At 33.8% G+C, this 11,965-nt stretch overlaps 1 protein-coding gene across 1 annotated transcript; it reads right to left on the bottom strand.

Moving 5' to 3' along the window:
• Positions 1–3,981: 3,981 nt before the first annotated feature.
• LOC120623542 lies at positions 3,982–10,655 on the bottom strand. Its single transcript, XM_039889595.1, has 5 exons — positions 10,467–10,655; positions 7,051–8,318; positions 6,764–6,962; positions 5,284–6,560; positions 3,982–4,339 (listed from the first exon to the last, which is right to left on the bottom strand). The coding sequence occupies exons 1-5, from the start codon at positions 10,653–10,655 to the stop codon at positions 4,141–4,143; spliced, it is 3,132 nt and encodes a 1,043-aa protein (XP_039745529.1). The 3' UTR covers positions 3,982–4,140.
• Positions 10,656–11,965: the final 1,310 nt, after the last annotated feature.

Below are 11,965 nucleotides of genomic sequence, written 5' to 3'. Positions count from 1 at the left end.
TATTATCATATCATTAACATTCTCCAATTTATTTATGTAGGTTATCTTTTTTGCATGCTCACCTAGATTTGTATGTATTTAGAATTTGCACTTAGAATATCGCATGGTATGTCCTGTGGTAACGGCAGATCAAAATACAGTTGTCACCACCACACCTCTTCCCGCAAGACAGAAGCCTAAAATTTAACAGAGAAATGCAGTAGCGTCCTATGTTCTACTACTACCATCTACTAAATATATAAAAAGCTTAACAGTTTGTTTGTTTACTTGAGCGCGATGATCTCAGGAACTACTTGGCCGATTTGAAAAATTATTTCAATCTTGGATAACCTATTTATAGAGCAAGGCTTAAGGCTATAATCATCACGCTATGACGAATAGGATAATAGCACCAATGAAGAATGTGCCCTGCGTAAACGTAAAGTTTAGATAAAATCATGTATGACAAAGTTGTTTCCCTTTAAAACTTCTAAAAAAAGTCCTACAGAATATGTCTATCTTTTAGGGTTGACTAATACGCGGTAGAAGTCGCGAGGGACCGCTAGTATTGTAATAAGAACGTGTTCAAGTTTAGCAGTTGAGTATCACAAAGGCCTAATTGTGTGTATATACTCGTACATTTTTAGGTCACCGGCTCCAGTACGAGAATGAAGTCCTATAGAAGTAATAAAATTGAGAGACCTTTGCGAGTTAATTAAAGCTTTGTTATACGCAACTCATTAAAAGAGAAGCGGTTACATAAGGCATATTCAAAGTAATGAGTTGAGTTAACGAATGAAACCTTTCAAGTTTCTAAATATATTGTTTACTTTTATATAACTTATTTCCTATAAGTGAATATATTTGTTGTTTTTAATTTACCAACTTTCTTCAAACTTCTTTTATACTTTTCTTTCAGATGAAATTACGTAATGGCTGAACACACAGTTACAAGATTTGGCGTACACTGAAAACTCAGAAGCTACCCAATACTTAATATACGACAGAAGACAGTAAGCAAACTTCTGACTATAATCAAAATTCTAAAGGAGATAATTTTGTATAGGTATTCATACGCTCTCCTCTAAAATTATAAAATACATTTCCACATTTCGCACTCCATTTAACTACTGGCGAGAAACTCATATGCATTTTAAACTTCGTTCCAGTCCCGTTCCGAGCGCTTAAATTACTGCGATAATGCAAGTAAAATGCACGCACATAGCCTACAAGTTTGAATTTGAAATAACGTGAGCCCAGCAATCGCTTTCAGATTTCGTAAACTGAATTATTATTTGAATTTACTGTTTCTCTGGCAGCTCACTGTACTATTTCTTTATATAGAGCACTAGCGTACCCAGCCCGCTTCGCCGGGCTAGATTTTGCTTTATTTTATTTAAACAATAAACTTACATCATTATTTTTTTAATTTAAGTCTCATAATATATTAAATCATTTATTTCTCTCCGTATTCATTCTCTTCTATTCTCTTCTCGAGCGGGTGAAAATCATTATCTACACCCATGTACACCCAACAATAGAATATCATCATAGTAAATAGAAGCTGTATTTGACAGTTTGACAGTTCAAAAATAGGAGTTCTCCGATCGTCACAAAACTTTACAGGATTACACGCCAGGTCAATCTGGAGAATCCCTGTAAGTTTCATTGAAATCGGTCCAGCCGTTTCGGAGCCTATACGGAATATACCAGCACACTTTCTCTTTTATATATATAGAATAAATAAAAAAACCCACATGATAAAAAAGGTTTATAACCTTTTCCAAACGCCCAGATAGAACGAATAGATACTTTTTTTAATTGAAAATTTGCACGATGGTTTGTTAAACAAATATCAACATGAAAAAATCAAAATTGAAATTTTTTTAACTGAAACTTTCAATGCTCATTACAATTTTTTTTTCTTCATATTAATTATTATTCATTTTTTGTAAGCAAGACACGGGAATGTCATAATGATTGCACATTGAAAGTTACAATTAATATTAGCTAGAATAATTACATGGAAATTTAACGACAGTGAATTGAACGCTCATATTAACTAAGAAATTATGTCGTGTGTTACTTTAGATAATTAAAAAAAAATTATTCCGATACGATAATTTTTTCGACCAATTTTGATGTCACATACACCCGTCCATACACGGACGTCCAGAAAAGATTATGTTTAATGTTATTATTTACTATGTTAAACAAAAAAATTGTTATTGAAATGTATTTTATGTGCCTGACAAATTATTTGACTTGATATTAGTGTACTCAAATTAACCTGTAAGTGCAATATAAATAACAAAAAATCAATTTCAGTTTCGAGAAAACTGCTTTTTTTGAAATGTCGAGAGTAGAGCACAACCTCAACGCTTCGCTTATGAGGCGTGCAAAACTATCAGTCTAATTAGGCATTAGCTCTCAGTACTGTTTGCAAGCCACTGAAATATATGAACGCAGTAGCAATCCTTATATAAATAACAGTTTATGTGGTGCCATTAATTTGACGACCTCCCTGGCGTAACGGTGTACGCCACGAATTATAGGAGGTCCCGAGTTCGGATCCCAGCAGGGGCAATTTGGAAATTTATAATTCCTGAATTTTCTCTGGTTTGGTCTGGTGGGAGGCTTTATCCGTGGCTAGTTACCACCCTACCGAAAAAGACGTGTCGCTAAGCGATTTAACAGTTGGTTCTTCACGTGGATTACTGAGGCCACCACGCTGACCGAAATACTTAAGTTAAGTACTTAGCATAAATACCTACTATACTATTTCATTTCTTTATACACTATTCAAGTTTGTGCTTAGAAGTCAATTTATTCATAGTATAAAATATGATGATTATAAAACATCAAAGAAATAAATGTAACAATGTGTTGTAAAACATGATATTTAAAAGATGGGTTGCTGTCGAGTCTTCCTGCGCCATTTCTTTTCTATGACATAAACCCTTCCGAAGTTTAAAAAAAAAATATTAAAGAAAAGATTAATGTAAAATAAATGACCAACAAACTTTAACCGAGTTTTGCTCGTTTTATATTTATATCATCTCATTTGGTTTTGTTATTTTACTTCAAGAAGAAAAATAAAAGTCCATTAGCTTAAAGGAAATCAACTAATTAGTCTATTAGTTTTAAGTGTTAACTTAGATCATATTTCAAGACTTGCTAACTAACTAAATAAATAAATAAATACGACAATACACACATCGCCATCTAGCCCCAAAGTAAGCGAAACTTGTGTTATGAGTGCTAAGATGACTGATGAATATTTTTTTTATGAATAATATACCATAAATACTTATAAAATACATATAAACACCCAGACACTGAAAAACATTCCTGTTCATCACACAAACATTTTCCAGTTGTGGGAATCGAAATAGAATCGAAAACCCACGGTCTCAGAAAGCATGGTCGCTATCCACTGCGCCAATCGGCCGTCTCACTAAAAGAAAACTTTTACCTGCATAACATTTTATCTTTATAGTTTGACAAAAACAGAAGGAGATCTGTTAAAGCGCCTCAGATTATGCCGTTGCCGTAATTTAATTTGAAAAGCTTAATCTCTTCGCCCTTGACTCGAAAAATAATTGTCAAAGCGGAAAATGAATGTTACCGCTTCTGTATAAGTCGTGCTGTCATTGGCCCCATGAAACATTGCCCAAAGGATAGCACTACTTTTGACCATCGCATTTAGTTAAGATTAAAAAATTGTAAACAATATAATTGCCACAAGTAACTGAACAATTTAGGTTTCATTATATTACACACGAAGTCTCTTCGGTTTCTAAAAATACCGCGGAAATTATTAGTTCTCCACTGGTAAATAAATTCTGTTTGCGTTTCGAGTATGCAAGCAATGCCTTTGCAAAAGATTTTAGCAGCGATGCATAATTAATAATAAGGCGGAACAATGGATCTGACAAATAAATACCAGACACATTTCGCATTTATAATATAAGTATGGAAGTATCGATAAAAAGGCTGGTATATATGCTGGTTAGACTGGTACTAACACATATATTTTTATAAAATATTAAATAGTATATTTTATATGACAATAACAATATCAAATAGAATTTTTATAACGCAACTAATGATCGACACGAACATTTTTAACTAATTCGGAACGATGACATTATTCTTCAATTACAGTTCGTTACGTCGTGGTGGAGGAACCGCGGGCGGTAGCGGCGATCGATAATATTTGTCAAAGATTTGGTCCCAGAATAAACATCTCTCTTTCAACAAAGATCCTCGAAGCTCTGGATTCTTTTTCAGGGCCATATGCGGCGACCAATCCGCACTCACGGGTACCCATGCCGGTACTTCGGAGCTTTCAGGTTTTCTGTAATAAAACAATATAAAATATATTTATTTCGTTAAAATTTCATACGTGTGGTGTCTAAGGGATACAGAGAGTAACAGAGAACGGAGAGTAGCGGCTTCTTTCATCTTTGCTACTAGGTACTACGCTCTACTGCGATCATTCAATTACGGACAACCCCTCCCCTTGGGAGAGGCCTTTAGTCCATCTGTTGACTTTAATAGGCTATCTTAAAATTTGATTTAAAAATATTTTAATTTGTAATTTTTGTTTATAAATATTTTAATGAGAGGTTTTCTTACATTAATAAAATGATCTATCTGTATGTTATTATATTCATTATCAATAGCCCACTGCTGTACTAAAGGCCTCTTCCAATGGAAGGGTTTGCCCATAATCACTACGTTTGCCCATAATCATTACCAACCCGTTTGCCCAGCAAATATTATATATATTATAAATGTGAATATAAGTTTGTTTGTTACGCTTTCACGCGAAAACTATTCAACCGATCTTCATGAAACTTTTCATACATATTCTTGAAGGTATTAGAAATAACATAGTATAATTTTCATTGAAAAAATTTTTTACGTAAAATAAAAAAATATTTGTCAAAAAATCTCAAAATCTCAAATATGACTAAAGGTGTACACTGAAGCAGTACGCTGCCTCCCAAAATTACGCGGGCGAAGCCGCAGGGCACATCTATTATTCTGAAATAATTAAATTTAAAAAACCACCGAGAACCCGTTGAGGGAGTTGTGAAAAAATATGTAGTCTGCCGTTTTTCAAACAAACATAGCTAAGAACACTCTAAACTAATTAATTTTTCGAACCAAAAAAAATTTAAATCAAAATCGGTTCATCGTTCGGGACCTACGATGCCACAGGCGGGCAGACAAACACCCGTCGTTTTTTTGTCTGGAAATACGCATGTGAAATCGAGATATTATATTAGGACTTACCCTGTTGTTATAAAATTTAACCAAAGTTCTCTCATGATACGTTTCATCGTTCTTAAGTCATCTGATATAACTGATTCATCTAATGATGTTATATTAGCTCCATCCAACACAGCAGCCGTCTGAGCACAATGATTTGCTCCACGTACATTTGTATGTGGAACTAATGGCGTACTATCTTCCACGAAAGAGTACTCGTATAAATATATGTCATTATTGCCGGCTTTTAACTGAAGGTTTATTGATCTTAAGGTTGGACAAGCAAACATAATATCTGAGAAATAGTTTACATAATCTAAAACAGTATTATCACCAACATCTTTGTCATCAAAATAAAACTTTTTAATTTTTTTTGCTACTGCTTCTTTCTCTGATTCCGATTGAAATTGCAAATCAGGTGGCAAGAAGTCGGAAAACCTACTGTTCATTTCATTTTTCCACGAATCAAATATATCAATTCTCAGAAGTCCTTCCATGTTTGTGAAACCGTATAACATGGGCAATTTGTCAAAATTTCCTTTCTTTAAAATATTTAATGGACTATCTTGAAGAAATCTCTCTTCACCAATATCTCGCTCCACACAAGGTCCCATAAGAAATACAGAATCAGTTCTGTAAATAACGTTACCTGATTGTAGTAGTTCATATGAGGCACTTTTATAAAATTCTTGTAATTGATAAACATCATCCGGCCCATTATATTGCAATAATTTAGCATACTCTTTGGCGTTCTGTAATGGATCTACTTGGACACTGTATGGCGCAATGTTGGCACCGCTCTCAGGTATAACTTTGGTGAACAAACCTGATGCCATTTTAGATATCATTAACAGATCTACCGCTGTTGAGCCTGCACTGCCGCCTGCTATTGTGACATCGTCAGGATTGCCACCGAAACTTGCAATATTTTTCTTAACCCAGCGTAAAAGTGCCACTTGATCTTTCATACCCGCATTTCCAGGTGCTTCTTCTGTCCCTAAGCACAGAAAACCGTGCGCTCCAAGTCGGTAATTAAATGTAACAGCAATTATTCTTTTACTGCTAACCAATTTTTTTGGCGTGGCTAAATTTCCGAAACCAAGTATAAATGCTCCTCCATGAACGTAAACAACAACTGGAAGATTCTTTTCACCTGTGTCCGGTACATAAACATTAGCGATGAGGCAATCTTCTTGCATTATTCTGTTATTCACAAACATTGGCACATTTATTTGTGGGCAAATAATCTCTTTATTTACCGCTTCCAAAGTCTCGAACCATATTGGCGGTGGCAGCGGTGCCTAAAAATATTAATAACCCAATTATTGCTATGTTCTTAGTCAGTATTAGGATATTGAAACGAATTAAAAACAATAAAACTATCAAGTCATACTTAAGTCATACAATATTTTATTAGTAACAAAACAATTTACGTAACGTTTAGAAACTATTTGCTGTGCTACACTCATTCTATATATGTAATTGAAGTATAACAAATTGGTTAAAGTTCATTGTTAATTGTTAACGAAGGTATGTAAGGCGGTATAGGGTTATAGTAATGGTTCTGATATATTCCTTCCCAAAAAGTGCATCGTTCTTTCAACAATGATTTTCCGAGTTGGGGATTTTTCTTGAGGACCATGTATGGTGACATGTCTTCTCGAACAGGTGGCCAGCTGAGTACTCCAGGGCTTTCAGGGCGCCTAAAAATATTATAAAATATTTATTTATATAATAGATAAATTGAACGCGTTATTAAAATAATTATTTCTATAAAAGAGATATTCATACCCATTTTTAGCAAAACTCGTCCAGAGATCCCTCATTAGCTCCTTCATTTCTCTTAGATCTTCTGACATATTAGTTTCATCTGATACATTAAATTGAATTCCATCTAAAACTGCTACTGTTTGAAAACAATGACCTGCTCCCCGTACTTCCGTGTGAGGAACTAAAGGTGTGCTGTCTTCTACGAAAGAATATTCGTAAACGTAAATGTTATTATTTCCAGCTTTTAATTGAAAGTTAACAGATCTCAATGTTGGGCAAGTAAAATAAGTGTCTGACACAAAATCAATGAAACCCAAAATATTTTGCTCATTGATGGGATTATCTTTAAAATAGAATCTTTTTATTTTCTCCGCCACTGCCCCTTTCTCTTTATCGTTCTTAAATTGTAAGTCAACTGGTAAAAAGTCAGGAAAATAGGTGTTCATTTTTTCCTTCCATTGATCAAAAACGGGAATCCTTAGTAATCCTTCCATGTTAGCGAAACCATACAGCATAGGAAACGTAGTGAAATTGCCACCATTTAAAATATTAAAAGGACTGTCCTCTAGGAATCTTTCTTCGCCATGTTCTCGCTCTACACAAGGTACCATAAGAATATCTGTCCTAATAATATCGCTTCCTGACTGTAGAAGTTCATAGGGAGCATTTTTGTAAAAATCTTCTAATGCGTGTATATCGCCATTTTCAAATTTTAATACTTTTCCATATTCGATAGCATTTTGAATGGGATCAACTTGAACGCTAAAAGGTGACAGATTTGCACCGCTCTCTGGAATAACTTTTTTAAACAAACCGTTAGTTGTTTTTGATAAGATCAATAAATCTGCAGAGACAGAGCCAGCACTGTAACCTGCTACTGTTATATCATCTGAATTTCCACCAAAATACGCAATATTTTTCTTTGTCCAACGAAGTAATGCTACTTGATCTTTCATTCCAGCATTACCAGGCACATCGTTTGTACCTAAGCAGAGAAAACCATGTGCTCCGAGTCTATAATTGAAAGTGACAACAATAATATCTTTGCTACCAACAATTTTTTTTGGTGTAACAATATCTCCAAATCCCATCATAAATCCACCACCATGGATATAGATGACAACTGGTAGATTACTTTTCTCAGTATTTGGCACATATACATTAGCAATGAGGCAATCTTCCTGCATGGTTTTAGAATGATTTAAATTAAAAAAATCAGCTTGTGGGCATATTATTCCTTTATCTAGGGCTTCTAATGGATAAATCCATTTCGGCGATGGCAGAGGTGCCTAAAATATTTATTAATTTCACATGAAATATTCATTGATAGTTCATATATTAAATAGTACTGTGGTGAAATCTGAAATCATAATTATGTGATTTTAGTGTCAGTTTCTAAGGTGATAAACTAACACTTAAATCACATAATTATCATTCGTTTTTAGTATTAATATACTGATTAAGATAAAAACATACTTATCATAAATAAGATTACAAGATAGCCTACACGGCAACAATAACTTTAAAAGTCATAATTCTAGACGAGTCACTGAAAATTGGCCATTAAACCGGATCACTTTACTCAAGGTTTTGCTGAATTATCTAATTTGTCTCCCAAATTTGAATTAGCTCATCGTAAATAGATACTATATATACTATATTTATATTATTATAACCAATAATGTATTTGTAAAAAAAAATATTTATCAACCACTTTAACTTTTTTTTTCTATTATTTTTCCTATTATTATTATTATATATTTTTTTTCCCCTTCATTTTCTGTCTTTGTTTAATTACATAGTTTTATTAGCTAAAGATATACCATTCCGACAACTTCTTTTAAGTAATTTTACATGACTATACTACTATTCTACTTTTTTTTTTCATTCATCTACTTTTTTTTTTCTCTGTTCCTGATTAGCAGGTAATCATAATTATTTAACAAATGTTGGTGATGAGATAAAACCGACATACTTTAAATACTCCCTTACAAATCCCAAATTTATCCACATCCATTTACTGACTTAACCCGATGTTGCTTATTATTATACAGGACTATTTTTGTGCTGCTTTTAGATCACCCATCTCTTCTCTTGATTATTATCAGTATATTTTAATAGAGAGTGAAAGGTAATACCGGATATAAGCAGGCGTTACTTTGAGGAAATCCATGATACTTTACAATGAATAATTGTTAAGTCACTTAAGTCACTTAACAATTATTCATTGTAAAGTCAATATCTCCTGATGATGCTCCGGTTTCGGAGCGAAACGTGCGTAGAGGGTATATTGCCGAAGATCTGTTTGGTGTGGAGTATAAGGATTGAAGAAATTATAAATTACACCACACAGATTCTCCTGCTTTTCGCGGAGTATAGCAAATTAAGCTTAGTTTTGATAATAAAGGTAATACCAGTAACGTTGCGAGCCAACCTAACTTTCATCATCATCATGATCATATCAACTCATTATCGGCCCACTACAGGGCATGGGTCTTATCCCACAATGGGCAAGTGTTAAAGCCGTAGCCCATCACGCAGGCTAAAATTAAAATTTTCCGGTAGCTTTCTTTTTGGAGTAGGGCTTAGGTATGACGGGAGATGTTTTCAAGCTCACGAGAAATCAGGAATTCTACACAGACGAAGTCACGGGCACGAGCTGCACACTACTAATATCCTTATTTTAATATGCAGAGTTTTATATCAGTATTTAAAATAAAAAAAAACTCTTTTATAAATCTGATGTAATATTATAGTACATCCATCTGACTATGACCGGATACAGTATAAATTAGGGGTCCCGCGTGTTTCTTTTAATTTTGGGGCAAATTAAAATTTCATCGCGGACGAAGTCACGGGCAACTGCTAGTATACAAGCATGTACTTCTCTATTTTTAAAGTGATAAGTATATTGAATAAACAATTGGAATAATTGTGTTATTGGTGTTAAGTTTATGAATTGTAGACTTGTGTATATGGATTGCAGACTTGTGATAAAAAACATACAGTATTTATTTGACGGTTATAAAATACCAACGGTCGAGGTTGTCTCTTTTTCTGACTTTAATTTGTTAATAATATCTTCATAGCAATTTCCGTGTTAGTGACCAGGTGACCGTTACATGGTCTATGTTTATTTATTTATTTACAAACATGAGATACAACTGTTTACATAGTTCTCGACACCCTTAAGTCTTGACGTCTTATCGTAGTTCTGCAAGATTCTCTTTAATGAAAATTAAGGAAATTAAAAAAGAAATGTAACTTTGACAAAAACTAACTAAAACAAAAGTGGTTGTTGCTAAATAATAATAGGGTACGATTCGATTACGTACGGTACGTTTCGAAACTGCCGTATATAAATAAATATTTCTTAAAACCAAATCGCCTATTATCAAAGGTGATTATGGTGTTTACCTAGTTTTTAATCTTATTACCTTAAACTTATCGGATCCACTGGGAGCCTTTGCATATGGAATGCCATAATATACAAAAATGTCTTCGTTAGGATCCTTGTAACCTCGAACGGGGCCTGAATCTATATGTACTATCCTCGAATCGGCCTTTTCACTGACAGCTAAGGTCACTACACCAAATAAAAAACAAGCAACTACGCTCAACCACATCTTGGCGGTAACTGACGCCTGCCCGCGGCTTATCTATAAATAAATGTTCAATTGCGTTGATATATGTAATTACTAGTTTGATTCTCGTATCAAAAATTTGGTTAACACTACGACGCGGACGACGTCGTGTAACTTTTTTATAAAAGTACAACACAAGAATTTTAATTTTTCTCAAAATATTAAATGTATGCAGCCCTATCAGACTGGCTTTTACTTGGCCGTGCTACGTACCTTCAATAGCTGCGCGTCAAAAAGATGCAAAGCTAAGCTATGAAAAGTGTGTAAGTTAAACCAATACCAAAATGTAACAGACAGACAGCGTGGTGCACTACGGCCTTAACCCCTTCTAATTGTGGGAGGAGACTCGTACGTGGGTTGATATGATGTTGATGATCCAACGGGTTTCAAATGTGCAAAGAAACTATGCCTCGCAATTTGGCATGTTATCAGGCACACATGCGACTGACCGAAGAGAGAGCACAAATACATAAAGTACGTCGGAATTAAATACAACTGACAGCTAGGTAGGTTGTGTGCGCTCCGGACGTACTTAAAAGTAGATAGATAAAATTACAGAGAAAACAACAAATAACAAAAAATATATATAAAGACAAAATGCATAAAGGCTGTCTTAAGCGATCTCCTACGAATTTATTTATTTTTGTCCATTTTTACTATGATAAGAATATCTTTGAATGCCTACTGGATTCAATTTTCCCAGAATGTATACATTTACAGTTATTATCTGATTTTAAATACTTTTTAGTATTTTTTTGGAAATGATTGACACCCACCTGGCGTAGATTTAAATCTCCGCAGGCTTCAGATACGTCGGTATTTATGCATCTGCACTCATCTTGTAGTTTTGAACATTCATTTGTTGTTTTATTATGTCTTCGATTTTTTTTAACATTATTAACAAAAACTTTTTTTCCAATACTTTTTCGGTTCTACATAATTTACAAGTTTCGATTATTCCGTCATTTAAACAGTAAAATAATTAAGATATTTCAAATATTCATTTGTATTTTTTTTACATTCTTGCTTTTAAGCCCGCTTCTTATCGGATTAAGATTCGAACCTCTATAGCCGTTAGCTACTTTCTTAAATTGCAAGCCCACCACCTTTTGGCATATAGAATCCCAATGCGTTTTTAATCTTACATTACGTCCTAAAACTTGTTTCTTTTTAAAGTTTTTAGAGGTTGAAGATATTTCTTTAGATTCAATTTTTTTGGCATTTATGCATTTACAATCATTACGTAGTTTTAAACATTTTATATTTGCTTTAGTATCAGTACTATTTTTCAG

Source organism: Pararge aegeria, chromosome 4 (genome assembly GCF_905163445.1).
Source record: "Pararge aegeria chromosome 4, ilParAegt1.1, whole genome shotgun sequence".
In the NCBI taxonomy this organism is placed as follows: Eukaryota; Metazoa; Arthropoda; class Insecta; order Lepidoptera; family Nymphalidae; genus Pararge; species Pararge aegeria.
This window is presented reverse-complemented; position numbering and strand designations above follow the sequence as displayed.